This window comes from Athene cunicularia (assembly GCF_003259725.1).
Source record: "Athene cunicularia isolate RWA chromosome 1 unlocalized genomic scaffold, athCun1 chr1_part1, whole genome shotgun sequence".
Lineage (NCBI taxonomy): Eukaryota > Metazoa > Chordata > Aves > Strigiformes > Strigidae > Athene > Athene cunicularia.
The window spans coordinates 21,302,087-21,326,897 of record NW_020799091.1 but is presented as its reverse complement, the minus strand read 5'-3'; the positions used below and the strand labels follow the sequence as shown (position 1 = coordinate 21,326,897).

At 42.3% G+C, this 24,811-nt stretch overlaps 1 protein-coding gene across 1 annotated transcript in view; it reads left to right on the top strand.

The window, feature by feature from the left end:
- The window catches only part of FLT1 (fms related tyrosine kinase 1), a 100,181-nt gene that overhangs the window by 52,296 nt on the left and 23,074 nt on the right, over window positions 1-24,811 (top strand). The window contains exons 12-16 of the mRNA XM_026858330.1: window positions 5,056-5,346; window positions 10,407-10,553; window positions 12,431-12,562; window positions 17,974-18,080; window positions 21,142-21,280. Of these exons, the coding sequence (XP_026714131.1) occupies window positions 5,056-5,346; window positions 10,407-10,553; window positions 12,431-12,562; window positions 17,974-18,080; window positions 21,142-21,280 (816 nt within the window). The remainder of the gene's footprint in view (window positions 1-5,055; window positions 5,347-10,406; window positions 10,554-12,430; window positions 12,563-17,973; window positions 18,081-21,141; window positions 21,281-24,811) is intronic.

Here is a 24,811-nt window from a genome sequence, read left to right as displayed (position 1 = left end):
TGGTAACAAGCATGAGAAGTATAAACAGATAAGTGACACATAGGCAGGTTGTTTGTTAAAATACAGAAACAAGAAGAATATCTCCCATGTTCTATTAATGGATGTGACAAGAACATTTGCCACCTTGAAGATGACTGCTGTCTCTGCTCTCAAATCACAGTTTTGCTTTCATCCTTATACTTACATTGTGTCTGTTTGGACAGAAGGCTAAACAACAATGCATAGTTCTCCATAAATTAATGTGCCAATGGCGCTGTATTCTCATTTTGGTATGGGAACTTCACGTGTAACTTTGAGCAGTCACTGAGAGTCACTCACTGAGGCTGTTGCTTTTTTAATGTGCAAGATGCTGAATTTGGCCTTCTCTAGCTCTCACTCCTCAGTCTTCAAAATGACGCATGGAAGATCCTGAAACCAAATGAAGCTGTATTTTGATGGGCCCCATTTGCTGTATCCAAATCTCCCTTTCAAAGTTTTGATGGTGGTTTCAGATATTTTAGTACAGTGACTTGAAGGATATAGTTTCCCTACTTAGATGTCACATTCTTAGATCTTGACCAGGAATAGAAGGAATTCTTTCTCCTTGACACCAAAGCTTGCATGAGAACATACAGAATATTATGACTTTCCTTTGAAGACTTGTATTGGCTGGTGTTCAGAAAGAGGAGTGGCAACTTTATTATGGCTTGAAAATTCTTAGTATAATATCTTGACTGGTGGCGAACTTTCTGTATAGGGTGGTAAAGTTGAAATGTGTTTATCCTTTGAGTTCCTGGAGGTGAGCACTTCAGTTGCATGACATGGAAAGTCCTGATAATCCTCTGATGCTCAGTTGCACTGATTGAAGGCAGATTACACAATACTACTGTTTTGTCCTTGCAGAAATCATGTTAGGCTCATTCTTCTGTTTTGTGCAGACAGTGCATCAGCTGGGCTCACGTAGTGCAATCGTAATATTCCTCCATCAGGCTGAGACTGCTGTGACGGGATAACAGCCTGTGTTTCACATCAATGAAACAAACGCATTCAGCATTTGCTGAAAAACACACTAAGGGAATAAAAAAATTAGAGTGCTGAAGGCTGATGGATGTGAACAGGACACTGCAAAGTATTTCCTTTTGATGAGTCCAAGCCAATACTTCAGGTCTTGCATGACAGCTTGGGGATAGTTTATCTTCTGTTGTTAGGTCCGCTGGCGCCATATGTAGCCAGCCTGAACCACACAAAAGTATGCTTCTGAAAGTAAGAGAAGTGTCTAAGCAGGAGAAGGCGATCCCCTGGAGAAAGAGGAGCTGCTGCCCTCTATGAAAAGAAAAAGCCAGAAAGGGCTCCAAAGACCAGATGGAGATGAAGCCTGTCCTGAACAGGAAGAATCCCTTTTCTTGGAGGCAATCACCTTCAGGTCTTGTCCTGGGGATGGGAAAATGCATGTACTCCAGTGCAGAGGCTGTGGTGGTGTGAGGAGTCTCTTTTCTGTAGGCAGAGGCCGTTGGGAAGGTGGTGGGAAGGCAGAGCTTGTCCCAGCAACCCTAGTTTGGTGGTGGCATGTTCCACCACTTCAGGGAAAGGGTATATGTGAGGAAATAAGTGCAAGGAGGTATAGCAGAGAGGATGCAGTAAGAACAAGACCTTTCTTAAGTTATTTTAAATCTCATTATTTCTGGGCTTGAAGTGCAACTTGCACATATGTTTCTGGGAGGTTTGAGAGTTGTATAATTTTATACACTGTGCCTGAGGGTGCAGGACATGAAGTCCATAGGCTCTGGAGTAGCTTTCCTTTCCTGTGGCCTCTGTCAGATGAAGGGCATTTTTTGGTTATTAATAAGTCACACTGACTTATTTCTAAAAGCAAATCTTTGTTCAGGGCACAAAAGTAGCTGTGAACACACATAAAAGTGTTGTAGAAAGTTGATTTCTGAAAACTCTCCTGCTTACTGATATGGAAATACTCTCTGTAACAATACCTTTATGCCAAATTTAACTGTGGTAGCCCCCTTCCCTCCAGTCTGCCCCTTTCCCTACATTTTGGGCTGTTTTGCTGGCACACAGCAGGCCCATGGGTGTGTTTGCAATTACAGAGGGTGAAACAGGAACAGCTCTGCCTTATCTCCCTGGTTTCCCAATGTCACTAAGCGCATTTTATTTTGAGATTCCTGATGGTGCTTGGCAAAGATAAACAAAATCTTCCATCAGGAAACCTGGGAGCTATTTCCACAGGAAGCTTCAAATCACTAAAATAAATAAAACCCTTTTACATTATTCCCAGCCACATTACTTAGCTAGCCTGAGCCTGAAACAATCAGTGAGAGGTGTCATATATTAGAGGGCTCGTAGCCTTTAAACAAATGATTCTCTTGGAATCCTGTGCATTTTGCTTTTGTCCCTAGATATATTCAGAAAACAGTCTTTCTTCACAGAAGACACATCTAGGAAGAGCTCCAGACCTGACAACATGGAAGTAGTTGCAACTATATTATTCTGTTGGCATGCTATGCTTTTACATTAAAAATAGTTCATTTGCCTCAGTCCCAGGAGATCTTTAGTTTCATCTTAAGAGTTTTGCTTGGCTCTTTCTAGCTTTTACTGAGTACTGGCATCTGCAAAAGCCAAAAATTAGAAGTATTTCAGACCCATACCCTGGCTTTCCCAACACATATCAGAACAATTTGAAATGTACTGTGGGTAAGACAGCAATTTTTTTCATCCAAATACCCACGATAAAAACTTTGGACCCTTGATTGCTTTTAAGTGTGTTTGAAGTCTATGATTTTTAACAAAATCAAGTGTAAGATTGACTTCATCTAATTTAAGTCTTAAAGTTAGGTATCTAAGCCTAAACCAGTCATGTAGGATCTCTTCATAATTAAGCGTGAGGGATCAGGGTCTCTGGAATTGGATTCATCTTAAGGTAATGGGTTGCATTGCTCTCTGGAGGTGCCTGTGTCATTCCATGGGCTGTAAACTTTTGCCTATACACAAAAAAACTATATTAAAATAGATGTCTACATTTTGATGGCTTAGGCTAAATATGATGTACCCCATGTAAGGAAAGGTTTCACCTTAGTAGCACTTCCAGTCAACATGTTCTTAACTGAGATCAGAATCTGGCACCATGAGCTCTTACATATCAAAAAGGATGTTGATGATAGTCACTCATAGATGAGTTCATTGAATTTAAAGCTTTTCTTACAGTTTTGTTTGCTAGAGAGAGGAAAAAAAAAGGATCCCAATGAAATGTAAGAGGATCAAGTCATCACACAGTCTTTAATATCCAATCTAATATGCTAGTGTCACTGAATCTGTTAGGCTGATCTGTGGACTACATATCTGAACTGCAGCTGATGACAGGCACACACTTTGCTCCCACTGCAAGGGCATGATGAGTTCAGCCAACAGAAATCAGGCTTCTCCCCAGAAGGCATCTACAGTCAGAGGAAATTTCAGTCCAGGACTTGCAGGAGCTCAGTTACCCTGTATTTAACACTCAGGGCTAAGTGTGAAAAAGAGGATATTAGGGAATAAACTGATGCCAGACTTTCAACAGTCAGAACTTTGAAAGGCAGCAGTGAGTAGATCATGTTCACGGTCCCATCGGGGAGGTAAGGAAGCTCAGTTTCATTGTGGTGATTTAGGGAGAAGCTTTCTGATTAATTGGTCTATCAATGAAAGATGTTACTGAACGATGTGGGATATTATTCACTGGAGATCCACTCTTTATCTGTCCCTGCTGCTGTGACATTAAACCCGAAGTGACATTGGTAAGCATGACACTGAATGAAAGTTGATACTGAGCTGTTAGTGCTCCAGGAGACAAGAAAAGAAGATATAATTATCCCCTATGAAAGACAAATCCATTCTTATGATTTTGAGTCAAGTTCACAGCCAAGTGCCATAGCAATTAACAGTGAAAGAACAATTGAAAATGGCCAAAGTCAATGTCACTTCACCGAGAAGAAGGAAATTACTTTATCAGAATATTGGCTACAAATAAACCAAGAGAGGTTGCACTCTAGGAGTAAAACCTGGAAGTGCTTTCTCTCAGGAACTTGCTTTTACTTTCACTGAGGTCAGTGGCGTACCTCTCCCTTGCTGGAGAGGTGAGCCCCAGCTGGAGGCAACCAGGAGGCAGTTGGCATCGCCGTGGGTCTGCATCTCTCCCCAGGTGGAGGAAGCTGTAGTACCATTACAACAAATTGCAAACATGTCTTTTTCAAGTGTGACTTTTTACATTGTTGGCCAAATTATTCCTGCGTGAAATATCTGCTATGAAAAATCCATGTGAAAACTTAAGTACTTAGTAAATGGTTAGTGCAATGATCCTTGATTTCTCTCAGGTGGAAATATTGTTCACCTATGTTTAATGCCAAGCAGCCTGAATAGAATGATCTTCATCCTAGTGCTGCCTGCACACAGCTGACCACCCAGGCCAGAGACTATTGTTTCTGCTTTTCTCTTGGGTGGATGACACACTTGAAATGCATGGAAGGTAACTACCTCTGTTTCAAGGGAAATCTCAGGCATGTAATTACAGATTCAGTAATTTCTCAGGAGTTGAAGCATTTTAAAGAAATAGACATAATTTGTCTGAATATTTATGAATAACAAGAAAACAATATAATTAAGACCATGAGCTGCAGTATTTTCTACTGTCCTCTTAAGATTAATTTTCTCTCATGCAGTTCACAAGATGGAGCTGAGATCAAAATTATCCTCCTTTTTCGTAGTCCCACTGTGCTGTCTTTAAATAATTCTGCTTTTGGTACTTTGCCCCAGTCTGTCTTAACTTGGCATAAATTTTATACAAACTCATCACTTCCAAGAGCAACTTCAGTTTACACCAACTGATGTCTGAGCCCAAGTGTCTCATAGCTCCAAGACAAATTATTATAAGAATAGCTGGAGCCTAGAATATGAAAGGAAAGATTAGAGACTTCAGCAGGAAGACAACTACATTGATTAGTTCAAAGGCTTCCTGATAAAGGGGAAAATATATGCCGTGTTAATTTTGGCTTATTCATTTCATATAAACTAAAAAGTGTTCTTGGTTTTTGACAGATGTACCAAGTGGATTCCATATTAGTTTGGAAAAAATGCCCATTGAAGGAGAGAATTTGGTATTGTCCTGTTCAGCCAACAAATTCCTGTACAAAGACATTGCTTGGATTTTACCGAGGACAGTCAACAATCAAACAAAAGCAAAAAGGTCTTTCAACAAGGAGTACTCCATCACCCTCACTCTGACCATCAAGAATGTTTCCCTGGCACACTCAGGCACCTATGTCTGTCGAGCAAGGAACATATACACGGGGAAAGAAGTGCTTCAAAAGAAAGACGTTACAATCAGAGGTGAGCACTGCAACAAAAAGGCTGTTTACTCTCGGATCCTCAAATATAAAAGCACAAGGAATGATTGTACAACACAAAGCAATGTAAAACATTAAAGGACTCATTAAACAGTAACAGGTGTCTCATATCATCTTGATTTTTTTATTACTGTTGCTACCTTTCAGGCCCTGAGGTGGTGCACATTCCCCCATGGGTTGGACGTAGGAGGAATAGCAAACAAAATCGTAACGCGTGAGCTTCCAGTTGAGTTCAGACGGGTGTTTTCTGCTTTGACAAGGCACGTGGAAGCTGGGGTTTGGAAGATCCCCTGTGCTACATTTTGCATGTTGTTATTTTTTCTCTTGCTGTCTCCTACTGAGCGATAAGGAAAACTTTGGATCAGTCTTTTCTTCCACTTTGATATCGGCCTCGTCAAAAGTGTCAAAGCTGAATAAACTGATTTAACTTTAAAAACTGCTGTTTTCAGTCAACAATGGACATTTAATAAGTTAACTTGAATGTGCGGAATGAGCACAATTCAATTTGAGATTGACTGGACTATATATTTTTTATTTTAATCTGATCTTGATGGACTTATAATATTACCTGCTGAGCAAGTTCTAATGCTTATTTATTTGAAATTATTTTCTACACTAAAGTACATTAATCTTAAAAAGTATCTTCTAAAAGAAGTATGCAGGGAAGAAATAAAAATGTTGATATAATGCACAGACCTACCATATCATTTATAATAATGATGATTTTAAAACTGACAGACATGAACCATGTTTCTCCAAATAAATCCAGGTAGACTTCCAGTTGCTGTGTTGGTCAATTTTTAAAGTCATTTCTGCACTAATGTAAAAAGCTACTGATAAAAGTGTGAATATTGCTCCTGGCCTGAAGATTCAGGAATTTGTAATGTTGTAATTATTTTATTAAATTAGAAATATTACACTAACATGACTGACAAGGTTGAAGCCAGCACAGTGAGTTGTTTAATACATTTTTAAAAATACGAATTCGAAATTGAAACCATTAAAATTATTCATTGCTTTTGGTTTGCAAATGACAATTGGATTTATTATGGGAATTAAGAACTGGCCAAACTGCTGAAGGAGAATTAAGGGCAACCTAAGACTTCCTTGTGAGCATTTCCCCTTTTTTTCCTTCATTATGATTTTGCTATGAGATGTTTCTGTGTATTATAAATTCTGTATAAGAAAGAAGTTACTATTTTTAATAGATCTGATAACTTTATTTTTTTACAGTACATAGCTTTTATTATTTTTGGTTACATTTATGATTGATCATTTATATAGCATTTACATAAGCCATAACAAAACAGACTGTAGTGACCAAAATAGCTACAGCAGAGGAACAAAGTGGCTGTGCTTTTAAAATAGAGGGTGACAACATGACAGTTTCTTGCGCTTGGGAACTCACCAGACTATTTCCTCCTTTAGGTATCAAGCCTGTGTCCCACGGCTAAACTTGTCTTTCACGTGGGAATTGCTTTTGTCAAGTGTGAAAGGGTAAACAATAGCATTTCCCCATAATGCCAGTTTCATGGAGCCTAAAATGCTTAGAAAACAATTGGTAACCTGGAAGTTGTCAGAGTAAAGAAAAGAATAATCATTTATATCTTGAAATGTCACCTATAGCCTGCTTGTATACAGTAGCTCTTCTGTTCATTATTAGTGTGATGGCTTCCAGAAACAATGTGTTCTTGCAAAAAGATCTGCCTCTCTGTTTTTCTAAAACATGCCTAAAAGGCAGGCGAAATCATTGGTGACTGCTTAAAAATGGACAAGTGCACTCTTTAGCATTTGCAAGTCTTCAGAAGAGTTACAATACAGAATCCCTTTTTTTACGAGGCTATTTTGTGAGAAGACATTTGATGGCAAGGTGGGCGGTGATGACAGGACATTAAGAATTCTCCATGGCCTTGGGAGCCAGAGTGCAATGACTTGTAGCAGCCAGTTGCCAGGCAATATGAGTTTGGGTCAAAAAAAAAAGAGATGTGGTGATTAGATTGTTCCTCTGTGAAACTGTTGTGAATTGCAATGATGTGTATCACTGCTGGGTGGACATCCCACCAGCCTGGTCTCAACCAGTGCTTGGAGGGCCACACTGTGCAAGGATGTTATAACATCCCGATGTGGCTGCCTGTGTTGGGAGGCACAGAGAAACCTCACTGGAAATGTTTAAGGAAAGCAGTTCTTGGTGGCCAGATAAAAAACTACTGATGTCACTTTTGATGTCCTCAGATGACTGGAGAATCTCATCGGTTTGGGGAGTTTCTCTGCCTTCTGTTGTGTAATATGTTACTTAGGGAGACAGGTGTGAATTATATTTCATTTTTTTAAAGTGTTAAAATTAAAACTTGTATTTATATTTTTGTACTGATTAATAAAAATAAGTAAACAGACAACATAATCATAACAAAGGGCAAAAATGAATGGAATATGAAAGTAAACTCCAAAATGAACAAGTTGTAATGATTTCCCCTTGTTTGCCATTGTTTGCTTTTGGAAATGCAGATTTTCCCTCCTTACTGCCCTGGGTTGGCTGAGTGCTCTGATGCCAGTAACCTCTTCTCCCCTCTGTGACCCCTCCTCATCCTTTCCCTGGACCAAACTTTGACTACAATGAAGTTCCTCGGCATAACTGAGAGCAGAGTTTGGTCCGGCATGGCAGCATTTGCATGCAGGCACAAGGACTGGAGACAATCCTGGGGGGCTGCCCTGGGCGCTGAGCCCTGCACTGTGCATGCCGGTGGCCAGGGCAGCCCCTTGGCTTCAGGGTGAGTGGCGCAGGGTGTTGGAAACTGCCCCCCTGGTCTTCACTGCAAAAATGAAAGGGAGAAAATGGATGGTTTGCAAAAGAGAATAATCCTCAGGTTGACCAAGTCCTTGAAAAATCAGCTGATTGCAGCAGAGAAATTACTGAAAGTATGTGAATGGTGACAAGTTTTAAGCCAAAAAGTTTTTCTTAATATGAAAACCCATCTTTAGTGTATGGCTATAAACAAATTAAAATTAATCACAAATAACTCACAGAATGTGTGATTTGCCTTTGTTGTGTCATCTTATCTGCCTTCATTTTGAATGTCTGGGCTGGGGTGTCCATCAGGGACTGCTGATAAATGTGAACTGTGGAGCTCTTCTCAGCATGCATATGTGAACATGCATCAGACAGTGCCTCTTCATAGACAGTATTGTGAAAAATGAGAAATGTGCAAAAATCAAGGCAAGGTATCAATGAGGCAAGGGCAGTCTTGGCTGCAAGGCAAATATTGTTGACCATGTTATTGTGTAGGTATCTGATGAAGAATTTACTTTACAACCTCTCTCATGAGCATTACTGTTTGAGAACAGAGAACAAATTGTCTGCTACACTGTAAACAAAAAATAGTATTGCGTGGGGAAATTACAGGCTTACAGCTCAGAAAAGCCCAAACTGGTCATTGCATGGTCATGGATTAATTTCAAGGGGTAGGAGCACAGCAAAGATAGCCTACTTTAAAAGTGCTTTTAGTATTACAGGGTTCATGCACACTGCATAAACTGGTGGTACATAGGGGCTTAATTGCTCTGGAGAGTTTTTGTTGACAGCTGGTAACAGAATGATTGTGAAGACAAAATGTCTGATAGTCACTTTTTCGGAAAGGATAGAGAATAATCTTCCAAACACAGAATGTCAGAAATTCAGCTGATATTATACTTTATCTTGGTGTATTGGTTATCTATGGCAGTCTGTAAGAAAATATTTGCAGAGTTGGTTTCTGCTTTGTTTTGTCTTGTGTCATATTTTGTAATGTGTGTCTTACCATGTTAGTAACTACTGATCCTGGCAGTGTCCTTGAAGGGAAACATTGCAAATAATCAGTTATCGCAAGACTGGGCAATTTGAGGGAAACTGCAGAGCATCTGTGTCTGTGAGATTGCTCAGGAGCTCCCTGGATTCTCCGTGCTGCTTTCAAGGGACCAAAATACCAAAAAGGATAATGTGAGAGTTGCAAATGTGACAGAATGACGTTGACATATAATGTGCATAAACGTTGCAAATATCTTGGTCTTTGTCACAACAGCCTTTGACTCTGTACAAAATGGGAGGAGTGACAAAGGGTTGAAATGAGGATGAGAAAGATTCGTTGTTTTGCTCCTTTCAGGGATGACTTTAACATGATGTTTATAGAGTGTTTTTGAAATGCTCTTCTGGGAGGCCCTTGAACAGAAACAGAACCGATGAGATGTGCTTCCAATACTCATAATACTCATTGTCACTGACTGTCATGGAAATGTGTTTTATTACATTGCGTGCATATGAATATCAGTAGATAAAACAAGAGCAGTGTTGCTATGCTGTGTGGCCTGCTAGCGCTCAGCTTCATCCCCTGCCATCAAGGGTTTCCATCGCCTGTGGGATGCCGGAGGACACAGGCACATTTCTCACCAGTGCAGTTTTGGCAAGCAGGCTGTGGTGTGGTTTGGCCAGGCCTTGTGAAATGCAAAAGTGGAAGAATTTATGAAGACTTTGAGGCATGTAACACAATGCTTTTGTGCTCATGATTTCTGGTTTTAGACCGTGTGAGTTTACTGAATATGATTTGTAACTGTACTCTTGAAAGTAAGTAAATTATAAAAGTCACGTTCACAAGTCTCATGGTGTACAGAGATGCATGGTGCTATCAGTGATGCAGAGATGCTCTGCTACAAGGGTGGGTGTCCTGCTAATTGTAAAAACTTGGTGTCACAGTTTTTTTCTCTTGATGATGCAAAACTCTGAGCTTTCATAGAAACTCATTGCTTTTGATAAGCAAATGTGGTTGGTAATGGAACTGAGGAAATCTTTTAAACAATATCATCATTGAGTCTTCATTGGTCATCATAACTTGGTATCGCTGAGTAACACACCAAATGCTCTTAAGCAAACTGGAACGGAAATAAAATCTGTGCAAAATGAACTTGGTAGAACAGCCATAACAATCTCTAACATCAGTAAAGTGCTGATAGGGAAGATAATTAAACCCCCACAGTTACAAGAATGTAAAACAGAGGTGTTGTTTTGTTTTGTAGCTCAAGAGGCACCAGCCCTGCTGCGGCACCTTACGGATCAGACAGTGAACACTAGTAACTCTGCCATGTTGGAGTGCCAGGTTCGTGGCATCCCTGAGCCCCAGATATCCTGGTTTAAAAACCATGAGGAAATACAGCAAGAATCAGGTGAGAGCTCTGTGTACTTGCCTACCTTTTACAGCCTTTTTACTTACCTATCTGCCTTAGGCAGCCATTTACAGAGTCATTGTCATCGGTACCTGGAGGTAAGGAAGGAGTATTGCCTGAGCATTATAGACAAGGAGGCAGCATGGGTGCTCTGGGTTATTATGTCTCACTCCAAAACCTCAGCCAGGCTGGAGGTGTAGACATAATGAATCTCTGTGGAGTCAGTGGAAAAAATATAGCTCTCAATTTGCATCTTAAAATCTCCAGAGAAACATATTTCTCTCCATTTACTATAGAGGGAGCCTAAGGATCAGGTGTCTTGGCCAGCATATAGCTAGGCAGAAGAAAACCAAGTTTACATAATGTGCATAGGGAGTACCAGGGGGAGTCTGTGGTTGGGCATGCAAAGTCTGTTCTTGATTCACAACCTAGCCACCAGATCAAAATGCATCTGCTGGCAGCACAGGAATCCAGGTCTCACACAGCAGAAAGGAGCAGCTTCCCACATGATTTGCTGCAGCTACAGGAAAACTTTGGGAGATGTTTACTGTTGTGTCTGGAATATGGCTTCAAAGATCAACTGAGACTACATGTCCAGCTCTGCTGGCACCACAGTCACGGAAGTGTTCCTTGGAGATTTCACGTGGAGATAAATGATGGGGGAAATGGCAGAACCTTTCTCGTGGTAATTCATCCACATTTGGATCAAAAACATGCAATGAGCTAGTGTTAGCTCAGCAAAAATGTTCAAGGAGGTTAGGTCTGTAGGAACTTGAAGCCCGAGCATAGTCTTCAATAACAGTGTTTTAGAAAGTTTGTATTTATGGTTCTGTCCTGCATTATTGGAAATTACTATAGCATGAATAAGACAACTGGGAAAAACTGGGGATTTCTCCAAGTGAGTTATAAACCTGTGCAGACTTGCAGCCCAGGCACTAAAAATCTAGAGTCAGATTCTGTGAAGCTTTACAGTGACTACATCATTGTAATGTGCATTAATGCTATTTTCTAAAATGAAGGTTATGTGTCTAACTTGGGTGTTACACAACACATAAAATTAGGAGCCAGGAAAATATGTCTAGAGGGTAGGTCAGAGCAGAGTTAAGTTCCTGAAATGGGTGGTGGGAATACATTTTGATGGGACAGTAGTTCTGATGAGGTCAAACACACAAGTGTGTACTTGACTGTGCATTTCCTGGCTATACGGTGCCTTAGAGGCAGTCCTGAGGCCAAATCTCTCCCTGCCTCTTCCTCACTTGCTGGAGTAATGACCAGGCTGGCTTCTGGATTGACCTAGCTGGGATAAACAAGATGTTGAAAACTCCAGGTAGCTCCTATGTTTTAGGGTGTACCTCATGGGACCTCTCTTTGCACTAACCGGGGTCCTTCTGCAAAGGGGCCCATCATTCCATGCCACATGAACAAGTGAGATTTGGAGCGAATCTGCTGCCCATAAGGCCAGTGTGGATGCATGGAGCTGGGACTTGGAAGTGCTCTAAGCTTGAGCTGCTTCTGGAGCAGCTGCCTGTAAGTGCAGTAATCAGACCACCCATTTTCCAAAAGCTGGGGACATGCTGAAGAACTCACCTGGATGAAAGTGTAGTCACAGTGCTAATCAATATACACAGTACCAAGTGCTCCCAAGAACATTCCCTTAGGCTGAGCTTTTTCATTCACACAAGCGCTTTGTAAACACTGATTTCCAAAAGATTCCCTAAACATCCAAGTATATGTGGCTTTCCTGCAGATAACATTGTGCTGTGCAGTCTGTGGCTCAGATTTCTTTTGAGAAGAACTTGAAGCAGATACTATTACACAAGGGCCTGTTTTTGTTTATATCCTGGCTCCCTCTCATTGCAAAATATTTCATTTCACAGGAATAATTTTAGGGCCCGGAAGCCGAATGCTGTTTATTGAAAGAGTGAAAGAGGAGGATGAAGGACTTTATCAGTGTATAGCCACCAACTTAAAAGGGTCCGTGGAGAGTGCTGCATATGTCACAGTACAAGGTAAAGCACGACATTAAATGGGAAGAGCAAGCTTGCCAGGATGATGTTCCTACTCAGGCTACAAGGGTGGGAGTATGTCTTGGGGCTTATGTGGTGATCTCTGAAGGTAGCAATTTGAAGGAAATCTTAGCAAGGGAAGCGTACCAGGTTGGAAAGGAAGCCTAGCAGGAAATGCTAACTCAGAGCATGTTTACACTGACCTAAAAAGAAGAATTGCTTCAACCCAGCAAAGATCAGGTCAGGGTAGAATACAAATGTAAATTTAGTATCATCAAAACAAACAATAACCAGAATAAGGAGCACTCTCCTACCCACTCAGTTTCCAATTTCAGGTTAATTCCATAGAAATTAGAGGCCTGGGATATTTTCATTTGTTTATTTTTGATGTAAAGTGAACTGCCAAATCAGACTAGAAGATTTTAGCCTACTGATATCTACACAAGCATTTTTCAGAGGTACTTGTAAGAAGTAGGTATGATCTAGCTATTTCTGTAACCAGTACTTGAGTTATTTTGCTATTCATTTAATATGTCCAGCATTTTTCTGCCTTCTGCCAAGCTTGACTCAGGGCTGTGGCAGTGACTTCTATCAAGTAACTTTACATTGCATAAAAGTAAAGTTTATTCAGTGACTTTTCAGTTTCATTGAATACCCTTTTAATTCATATATTATGAGATAAGAGAAGTAGGTTGACATTCTCCATATGTCAGTTCCATGTCTTTGTGGATGTTCTCATAAAATTGCTAAATGTAGCTGAATACTACTGAGTATTTGGATTCTACCCTACAGCAGAAGACAATTACAGCTAGTAAATCAGTATTGATTTTCTGCCATGAGTGTGTTAGCAGTCTCAGTTAATGGTGATCGTGATGATAGAAAGAAGTCTTTCCATTAAAAGGTCAGGGATAAGTATATGTACATGTGGGCTGGTCTAACTGATGTAATCAGGGAGTTAAAAACGCCTATCTCCTCATCAATAATGCTAAGGTTTTTATGGCTGCTATAATAGCTAAAAGAATAACTTGTGTCTAAGTGCTTGCTGTCCAATTCATCCTCATAATTGATAGTCCTGGACAATGTAATTCATTATTGTATTGATTTTTTTAACATCATTGTAGCTTGACTATTTATTAAAACCACAAGCATTCTGTCAGATGGCTTCTAGGAAGTCATATTTCCTAGTCCATGATCCAGAGGAGAGAAAAGAGAGCAGCCAGGAAGGTTTCTTCTCTGGTTATAAGTCCTGAGGGACCACTGACAATGTTCTTTGTGTGAATTCTATGGGAGCTCTTAAATAAAAAGGAGATTAAGACTACCATATTAAGATTTATAGCTTTGAGACTGGATGAGAAAAAGAGAGTTTGTCTTATCTACTATGATAAGGAAAATGCCATTCCATCCGTGTCCCACTACATGAAGGGATGTCACTGGAGGTTTTTTCACTCATTCCTATGCTGACCTGGAGTGTCTGTCCCTCTCCCAGAGAATGGCAACCTCTCACCCCATTCCTAAGCCTGGAGGGATGAGATCAGGGATTAAACGTGGGGCTCTCTCTAGGCTTTGCCACTTGATTGTCTTTCTGAGAAATAGAGACCCTGCAGCTGCTTCTCTGAGCACCAAAGCCTTCCCTCCATCTCGGCAGCTCTTGGAGCACAGGGCTGCAGATCAAAGGGAGCAGAGCAACGCCTCGTGTTGATGGCCGTGTTTAGCAGATTGGAAGAGTAGTTTGTGAATGAGTCAGGAAGGAAACTGTCTGCTCTCTTTATTTCCTCTGAAAAAACATTCTTATACTCAGAGATAAAACAATGTGTTATTTTTGTATCTGAGATGGATGAATGGATGGTGGAATCAAAGGACCATCTTTAAATAATTGCAGCCTGTGTTTGGTTTGGAAGCCGTGCTTGCTGAGCTGTCTGAGGAGGAGAGGGACCACGTTTGTGGACATGTCAGAGCAAGCTGTCCACTTGCTCTTGGCTGAGGAACTGAAGAGGCATGAATCTGCAAGGATGGAACAGGAGTGGCAAATGGCTGCCAGAGCATCCAGCACACAGAGGGGAGTGTGTCCCTAAAAGCTTGGGCACAGGGGGAACACAGGCTGTCTTGGGTAGCTCTCCTTCGAGGGGTCACCCTGCTCGCAGAGTGGATGACTTGCCATGAAAGACTTGCCCTGCTTCTCCTCCTGGGCACCCTTGAACCCTCTCTCAGTCGGAGCCAGCAATACAGCTAGTTGCAGAGGTGCCTCACCATTTGAAGGGGATGTGTTGATGAAGGAAGGAGCATTTTTTACAGCTTGTGCTGACTGAAATTTGGACCTATAACAAACAAAAGAACACAGCAACATGCACTGTCTTAAAGCTGATGCTTGATAACTTAATGTGATCCCTGCTGATGAAAAGGAAAGCATCACATTTATTAAGCATTCACTGAACTATTCTGACACTATGAAAAGGGTGTTTGCTTTTTAAATAACTGGGTTTTTATCTACCTTTCTGACTTTGTATCTCAAAACGTCATCAGGAATGTTTCCATGAAGTTTAACTGGAATTCCCTCAGCTACTGAATTAGGTTCAGCCTGGATTATGTGGGTGACTAAGAGAAAAGATGTACATCAGGGGACACTTAGACTCCTGTTACCTCAGAGGACCAAAGGGGGTTGGAAGGGAATCCTGGAGGTTTCTAGTTCAACCTCAGCTCAAACCAGGATCATCTCCAACACTACATCCAGTCAGTGATAGTGTTGCCTGGCCAGGTCATGAAAACCTCCAAGGATGGAAGTTCTGCAGCATTGCAGAGATACGGGGTGGTGTGGGAGGGCTTTTGGAGGAGCTCTGGGGCAGGAAGGGGGCTGCAGCTTGCCGCAGTGAGTCAGGTGGATTGGGCAGAGCTGCACATGGGGAAAAATCTGAGTCTAATGAGGTTGCTGGTGGGTAAAGATTGGGGAGGGTTGTAAGGGAAAGCCAGAAATCTTGGGCTACGGGGCAGAGAGAGTGATTTAGTCCTGCTTACAGCCTCTACAAACTCTGCTAATCCTAAATGCTTTTCTAAGTGTTTCTGCCTGTTCTGCCTCAAATCAAACCTTTTCCTATCCATTTGAGAGGCACTCAGACAGCTCTGGCTGCAAGGCTTTTAGCAAGACTAGGAATCTAGCATTTGATAACACAGCCAAACACCAGCCTGGAGAAATACTTCTTGGTTGCTTAAATTCACTTGGACATTTCAAAGACAGCACCTTCGTGTCTCTTTGCTAATTCCTGAGCAGTATACAGTAGTGGTCAGGGAGTTGCTGTCTTCCACCCCAGTACTGACCATACTGTGCCTCACAGGTTTTCTGAGTCCTGCCGTATGGACCAGTGGCAACAAATGAACCTTCAGCCCCTCCAGGTTTTGCTGACTAAATGTCAGAAACTATTACTCACCACCTGCACAGGTGCTGCGCAGAAGCAAGGGGAGAGTATCCATATGCAAAAGGAAAGACTGATGCCAGAGGGTAGGCAAGCTGAATTAGGCTGTATCATTTATGCCATCACTATGTCCCATAGCTAAATCAAGACTTTAAAAAAACACTTGTGAAAAATTAATACTCTTGGTATTCTGGATAAATAAATAATTTATATCTCCATTTGTAGTTGCAGTTGTAGTTTTCTTCATTGAGCTTTATTCTCAAAGTTTCAAAATGGACATGCCAGAGGAATCTTAGATATAGGACACGAACACAAATCTGATTATCACCTTTAAGGAGGGAAGATATTATGTTAGTTAAGCTGCAGCTACAGGAAACAATTCAAGCTCTGAACAAAGCTCTGTAGCTTTGCTTAAAACCAGGCAGCACATCCCTCTAGATTACCCAGTAAGCCCACCAGTGAGACATCAGTCATCCCTTTTTCATGTGTCAGGAGTAACACAGAGCTGCCTGGGGTCTGAAACTGCTGCAAGTGCAGTCGACAAAACTACTGTGAAATTATGTTCAGAGTTACTCCTCCTTGTCCTCTCATTTTCTCTTTCCAGAGGGTGTATCAGAATAAGAGGCAGAGCATGAGGTGTATCTTTGCATTTGCTACCAATCAGATGGGAAACATATTGTGGGATGTGTGGTATTTTTGACACGATCACAGGATTTGCAAAACAGACTGCTCTGAAACCATTTTACTAGTCCCTAAATAGCAGTCTGAAGTGAATTTTATTTTGGCTTTTTTTTAAGATCTGTCAGTGGGCTCTAATACTCTCCAAATTTCTAATGTTCATGTTTTCTTGCTGCTCCATTTTCAGTCATTATTGTTTTCCCCTTTCTGTGCTTAATCTGTTCCCTGGTTTGGAGAGCTCTTCCAGCTCCCTGAGAGCTGGGTTCTGCGAGGGCCTGCTGGGGAAGGAGAGGGTCCCGTGTCCCCTCAGGGCCCTGTGCTTCTGGTGTGACTGACAGATCTGAGAGCACAGAGCCTGCCCGGGGACCAGCACGATGGAGGGAGCACTAGGCCCTACTCCTCAGGTTTCTGCCCAGTGGGGATGGGGCTCAAGACCCCTGTGCCATGCTTTGTATAAGCTGAGCTCACAGGTGCCACACCTCATCCATCCAGGCCATGGGAAGAGCTCACGGACTCCTGCTGGCTGCACAACGAGCCTCCAAGGGAGCCCCCAGTTCTCCCTCAGCGAGGTTTTTGGTGAGGGCTAGTGGGTTTCCAGCACAGCTGGGATGGAGCTGCGGGCTGCAGGGCTCAGCCATCAGCACAGAAGAGCTCTCTGAGCTGGGGCAGAGCAGGCGCAGTGCCCCGAGGAAAGGCATCAAACATCCTGGACCGCAAAACCCAAGCAGCAGCACTGCAGCATGCCCCGGGTCACACCCGGGATCGCTGGTGTCAACATCAGCTCAAGCCCTCCCTGGAGCTTCTCCTGCACATTAGCAGCAGCTCTTACACCATGGCATTGTGCCCAGGGAAGGCTGGCCCCTCTGTGCAGCCCCATCTTCTCCCAAGGCTGCTGGGGACTGAGCATTTTCAAGACCTCTGCTCCTCTCTCAGATGTGGGCTTGGCCAGATGGGTTTCACTGTTGTAGTGGGGTGGGGTGAAACTGCATGCACAGGCCCACACACATTCTCACACAGGGAAAATTTGGCTAAAAATATCCTGCAGCTGAATTTCCACCTCAAAAGGAATTAATTTTCTGACTGGCCATCCTCAGCCTGGCTTACTTCACCTCCTGCACCAGAAAGAAGAGCTGACTTTTTGCTGAAAAACTTACAGATGGATTGAATGCAATTTTGCTGTGTGCAATACAACAGCTTTGCTAGGGAGACCTTTTTTTTTTCCATTGAAAAGAAGCTAGTCCTTCCTGGTATCTGATTTTAATGGCAAAGAAACATAAAGTGTCCTTGCCTTGCAGGCAATTTTCTAAAATGTTTGCCACTTGATTTTCCCAGGCACAACGGAGAGGTCCAACCTGGAGCTAATAACCCTGACCTGTACCTGTGTGGCTGCGACGCTCTTTTGGCTCCTGCTGACCCTCTTCATTCGCAAGCTGAAGAGGGTAAGAACGGACTCGGAACTCCCAGTGGCTCCTCCCTCTCCTTGCCAATCCTTTGCTCATGTTAGAAAATCCTTCCCAGGCCACTGGGATTGCTGAGTCTACAAAAGAAAATCTGTTTCACTTACTGCTCACCTTTGTTCCCTGTGCAATCACAAGGCTGCTGATGTGTGCCTGGGGAACTGTAACTTGCAAGGCTGACTATGAGTAAGCCAGAAAGCAAAGCCCGGGTGGGGGCAAGGCTCTGAGACTCATAAGCATTTGGGTGCCTGACTCCCACCAAAGGCATTCCCATACCCTTAAAAGCTGTGGGGGTTTGGCGTCTTAATGTCTTTGAAGATCTGAGTGACTGGGAATGACAGATCTTCACAGAGTGCACTGAGGTCTGGTTTGCACACAGTGTCTGGCATAATTACATCACTTCCAAAGTGATATTTTACTGAAGTAGATGATCCTGTATCAGCATGATAACATTAACTGCCCCTGCAACTGACTCTCCTTCTTGTCCAAGGCTGACCGTGATGGTTTAAAGCCTCTTTTTGCTGACAGCACCATGTCTGCCTTGCGTGGTGTGTGCGGGTTAAACAACAGCAGCCCTCATAAGCAAAAAATACAACTCCTCAGTACTGCAGAAAGAACTCAGAACAACTTGCAGGAGCAGATGGGCTTGAGGGAAGGGAGGTATTGGGGCAATGTGGTGCACTGCAGGACATGAGGAATGGCTGCATGTCCCCCACTCCCACACTCCCACACCACAGCAGCACTGAGCCCCGGCTGCCCTCCTTCTCCCAGCCCAAGAGGTAGCACAGCGTGGTGCCATGGGGATCAGCTCACCACTGCCATGGCTGAGCATGTTCCAGCTGGCTGAGCTCTGTGACATTGCTAAAGGCTGGCTGCAGCTTGCCCAACCATTTTGTCTCAACCTGCACTGAGGCTTGCCTGTATCTTAGGTTTTACACTGAGAATTTCTATTGACCAGTGGGAAAGCAGGACCAGACCTGCAAACCAGGGCAGTATGGCAGCAGTCACTCTGCCTGCATCCCTCCTGCCACCAGCTTTCATAAAGAGAAATGCATGGGAGTCTGGGGTGAAAGAAAAGTAGAGGTCAGCTGAAGCTGTCAAGAAACCTTGTAACTATAAGAGAAATTACAAAGCAAGTGGGGCCAGTTATGACTGCTCACCAGTACTGGTGAAACAATTCATAACATGACTGCAAGCTTTGGAAAAAATATATTTTAAACATAACAAGCAGATGTAGATTTTTTTTTTTAATTTGTTATGATACCAAAACTTGATATTTGCTCGTTAGATTGTTTAAAGATAATAAAAACAACCACTACTGCTGTAGAACAAGGGACTTTAACTAGATTACATGTGAAGGCTCCTTTCCAGATGAGCCTTTTCACCTAGTGTTGGTCTATGTTTGTGGACTTCTCTATGTTTCTATTACTCTCAAGGATTTATGTCTGAAATCAGCTTTAAGTTAAATTTCATATACAAACCACATTCCCACACAGAAAAAATACTTATATGATCTCTCAAAGCATTTTATTAAAGCCTGTCTGTTATGCATACAGGGACAAAAGACATACTTCACAATTATTCAAAATGTTTCAAATCTCTAATTGTGCCAAAGATTTGGTATTCAGTGCATCTGAATAAAGAACCGTAGGAAGCTCTCTGCACCTTCCCACTCCCCTACTGCTTTTTCTGGGATGGGTCCACTTAAAAACTCTTCTAAAGTGACTGGCAAGAGCGGTCTGGCACACAGGTCTGTATCAAGAAATGCTCTTTCTGGAGCACTGCACATACTTTGTTTCTATCCATATCCCAGTTATCCATGTCCTGTCTAGGGTCAGTGGATGGTTTGGAGCCAGGCTTTATGCCACCTGACTTCTCCCCACGCATTAGTACAATCCTTCTTGGGACTGGTTATTTGAGATGGTTAAAGGCAACTAAACCAGGAGCTATTAGCCACTGTAATTTTAATCTAGTTGTGTTTGTAACCAAAACATACACAGCTGGTAATATCCTTCTCAGACAAATGCCTGGAAATGCATGTATTAGGGCCATATTTCCAAGCTGTAGAGGAGGAATCTGAAAGTCACAGGAGACAGTTAAAGCAACAACAAAAAAGATATATCTGTGTGTTTGAGTCTGTGCCCGTGTGCTGTTTACATGAGTTTAGTAAAAGGAATACAAAGAGGCTTAGTTCAACAGATTTTCCATCAATTCCAACTAATAGCCAAGAAATTAGAACAAACACTAGACACTTATATAGAAATATAAGTAGTCCTGTGTCAAGAAAAGTCTAATGGATTAGAATGGCCATCTAAGTGCTCTTTGAAAGAAAATATGTTTCAAAATGGATGGACTGCAGAAAATTTGGATTAGGTTCATCTTTCCTTACGTTTCTCATGTGAAGTAGATAATCCGTTTGCTCAGTAGAAATGGAACTTCTGGCAGATTCATTTGGGTGTTTATTAATTCCTCTAAACTCAAATAATTTCAGTAAATTTGTCAGAAACGATACCAAAGATATGAAAAGTTCTGAAAATTTGTAAACCATTTCTGAAATGTATAATGTCTAGTCTCCTGACGACTAGTCTTGCACAACTTCTGACCACATATGACCTATCTTTGCCGGGCATATGGGAAAAATAAACACTGGCAGTTGAACTCCATCTGTTGCATATGGCCACTTCTTGCTTTGCACAATCATGAAGGAAAGTTATTTTTATCAACAATGTTTAGTCATTTGCTGAAAATATTTCTCTCGACTGTGCAGAGGTCCTGTAACACCATATGTTAATACAGATCCATATGGATTTCATTGAAGAAACTGATATGTCACATAGGAGGAAAGCTAGAGGAAGGAGTTTCTTTTACATGAAAAGTCTTGCAGTATATAAAAAGCCAAAGGGAACTTAACCAAGCCATCTACTGGCCTGTGAAACACACAGCTCTGTGGACTGAATTAACTTAGAGCCCTTGATCTAAACAAGAAGATGCTGACAGATACCCTTATCCTCTTTTTCATTTTGCAATGTTCTTTGTTTTCTAGCCTTATTCCTCTGAAATGAAGACCAACCATTATCTGTCAATCATAATGGATCCTGATGAAGTCCCCTTAGATGAGCAATGTGAACGTCTGCCTTATGATGCCAGCAAGTGGGAAATTGCAAGAGAAAGGCTTAAACTAGGTAATATTGTCATACTTCATGTTGAGTTTGCAGTGACTGAATAACACGTACCTGTAACTACAGGTAAAGAGGAGCTGGGTGTGTTTTAGACACGCAGCACAATGTACTACATAGGTTCAGTGTGATCTATTCCATACCAAGTGCTCTGGTCCATGACTGAATCACAGCATTTAGGACTGACTGACTGTGTCCAGGTAGGAAACCTGAAATAGAAACATAGAATCATTTAGGTTGGAAAAGGCTTTTAAGATCAAGTCCAACCAGTAACCTAACACTGCCAAGTTCACCACTAAACCATGTCCCTCAGTGCACATCTATACATCTTTTAAATACCTCTAGGGATGGTGACTCAACCACTTCCCTGGGCAGCCTGTTCCAATGCTTGATAACCCTTTTAGGGAAGAAATATTTCCCAATATCCAATCTAAACCTTCACTGGTGCAACTTGAGGCCATTTCCTCTTGTCCTACCACTTGTTACTTGGGACAAGAGACCGATGCCCACCTCAATACAACCTCCTTTCAAGCAGTTTTAGAGAGCGATAAAGTCTCCCCTCAGCCTCCTCTTCTCCAGGCTAAACAACCCCAGTTCCCTCAGCTGTTCCTCATAGACCCTGCACCAGCTCTGTTGCCCTTCTCTTGACACACTCCAGCACCTCAATGTCTTTCTTGTAGTGAAACAAGCCAGGATGTTATTTGCTTTCTTGGCCACCTGGGCACACCGATGGTTCATATTCAGCTGACCGTCGACCAACACCCCCAGGTTCTTTTCCACCAAGCAACTTTCCAGCCACTCTTCTTCAAGACTGTAGCGTTGCATGGGATTGTTGTGACCCAAGTGCAGGACCCGGCGCTCAGCCTTGTTGAACCTCATACAATTGGCCTCAGCTCTTCTATCCAGCCTGTCCAGATCCCTCTGCAGAGCCTTCCTCCCCTCGAGCAGATCAACACTCCCACTCAATTTGGTGTCATCTGCAAACTGACTGAGGGTGCACTTGATCCCCACATCCAGATCATTGATAAAGATATTAAACAGAACTGACCCCAGTACTGAGCCCTGGGGAACACCACCTGTGACCAGCCACCAACTGGATTTAACTCCGTTCACAACAACTCTTTGGGCCCGGCCATCCATCCAGTTTTTTTATCCAGTGAAAAGTACACCCATCCAAGGCATGAGCAGCCAGTTTCTCTGGGAGAATGCTATTCTAAAGGGTGTCAAAGGCTTTACTAAAGTCCAGATAAACAACATTCACAGTCTTTCCCTCATCCACTAAGTGGTTCACCTTATCATAGAAGGAGAATACAGACAAGAATGCTGTACTGTATTTTTTGCAGACTGATTTACTTAGAACACAACATAAAAACAGGGCAACCAAAGGCTTCTAAATCAGATCACTGACTTGGATGCTTCTGTCTTTAAACTCAGTAGCCTGACCTTTGACATTTACTGTCATTTTCTTCCCCTGTAACCTGGTTATGTACTCATTTGGTAAAAAGTCTCTGCAGAAATGAATCCTCACAGTTCACCCTGTATGCCTCCCTCTTTCTTCCTTTCCTGCTCTCTCCAGAACACTCTCCTTGTTTTCCCTCTGTGCTGCAGATTTATAAACATTCTTGTCAGTGCATCATAAAGCGCAAGAATGTGACGCATGAGTCCATGCATAAATAAATATATAAATAACCATGGAAACTTTGACCCTACAGCTAGCTTGCCTGCGATGCCCCAGTGAAAGGCATGGGTTTGGGAGCATTCCTTACTTACTTACCTTAGTGTGGGGCTGATGGAGAGGGTAGAGACCAGATTTTGAAGTTGAGGAATCCCTCCAGAAACCACACAGATTTTAGCAAGACAGTCAACATTAAAATATCATTGATAAGATCAGCCTGTTGCTATAGTGCTATTTGTTCTTTCAGGCATGCATTACATTTGTCCTATAGCAAGGTCTAGAAAATCTCTGCACTTTAGCTGGGAACTGTAACAGATTCCTTGTGTCCTTGGGGGATCAGGGACAGAGGGTGATTAAAGCATGCATACAATTAAGATCACACTTAATTCTCGTCTGCTAGACATCACAAGGTGACCAGATGTGCATAAGCACAGCTGAAATATATTTCTAGCAATTTATAATTGTCATACACAATTCTGGGAATGCTGAAACATAACCTTGTGCTGGAGTGTCTTCAATCTTCAAATAGTTTTCTTACAGTGATGGACCAAAAGCCTGATGTGCAGACAATGTGACCTCTGTTTTATGTGATGCTTTATTTGTGTGTAAATCCCACGGAAAGAATCAAGCAGAAATGGAATGTAAACACCAAAGAAAAACCCAGGTCTTGCAGGGTTGGTGTTTGGAGTCTGGAGGTGAGGAATGATGACCGGAGAATGAGTTAAAAGTGGCAGAACTGGTGTAAACAAATAAAGAATGCTGACAATGAATGAGAACCAGATTCAGAGAAGTTAGGTATGTGCAGTATGCTAGATTAGCTCAGTGCGAGTCCTGCTTACATAGCAGTTGGCTCAGTCTTTTAGTAACCTTGGCAGTCTCTGAGGATTAGTGTCTCACAAACACAAAATGTGCTTCTATGGTTTAAAAAACTATTTTTACTTAGAAATGTGACCCCTTCCAGCATCAGATATGTCTGGTTTTCTCTCTCCACCTACTTACCCTCCAGGATACATATTTATTGTAACTTCTGAAAATAAGTCTCTTCTTTCAGCCTACATCTCTTTTGCTATGTGTTCCTCCAACATGGCCATGGCTGTGATGCAATGCTTATATAACAGGACTCCCACTTCATCTGTAAGAGCTACAGACATTACAGGAAATTTCATATAGGCACCACTGAAGTCACAATAATTAACATTCAGTATAGATTAGTCTGGCTGAGAGCAAAGTGTCATCTTTTCATTAGGCAGAAAAGTGCTGGTACTATAAATCACTGTCAGTGTGGTCGGTGATAACATTGCAGTGCAGCCTAAGTGTTAGCTGAGCTATCATGCATTTCTCACCTTACTCTTGGGCTTGACCTTCCTAATCTATGAGAGGTCACTCACTGCTGACACTGTGGTGGAGGACCCCAGGGGAGTGTTACCACATGGCTCTGGCACTGTGTCAAACACGCCAGGGGCAGGCGGCTTCCTGAGCCCCACGCCCTGCTGCTCGCTGCCAGCCCACAGCACCAGCACCAAGCAGAGCGCCTTCCGTTCCTCACGTGCGGAGCTGTCGTACCTAACGTAATGGAAAATATGAAGGTGCATGTGGGGAAAACCCAGATGACTCAAACTGCAGCAAAGGACCTGAGAAACGAACACACCTTTGAGCCTCTGCCTTCTCACAGAAATGGAAATGGTGTCTGCAAGTGCTTTTGCTGATGGCCCATCAGGCAACTCACTTGCTTGAAGGACCCGGCTAAAATGGGACCAAAATGGAAACCTTGTGATACAAAACTCATTGACTGAGGGATATGTTCACTTTAATGAGTTCTGAGTTGCCCCAAGACACCAAAGCCAAGTGCAGAAGATTAAAGA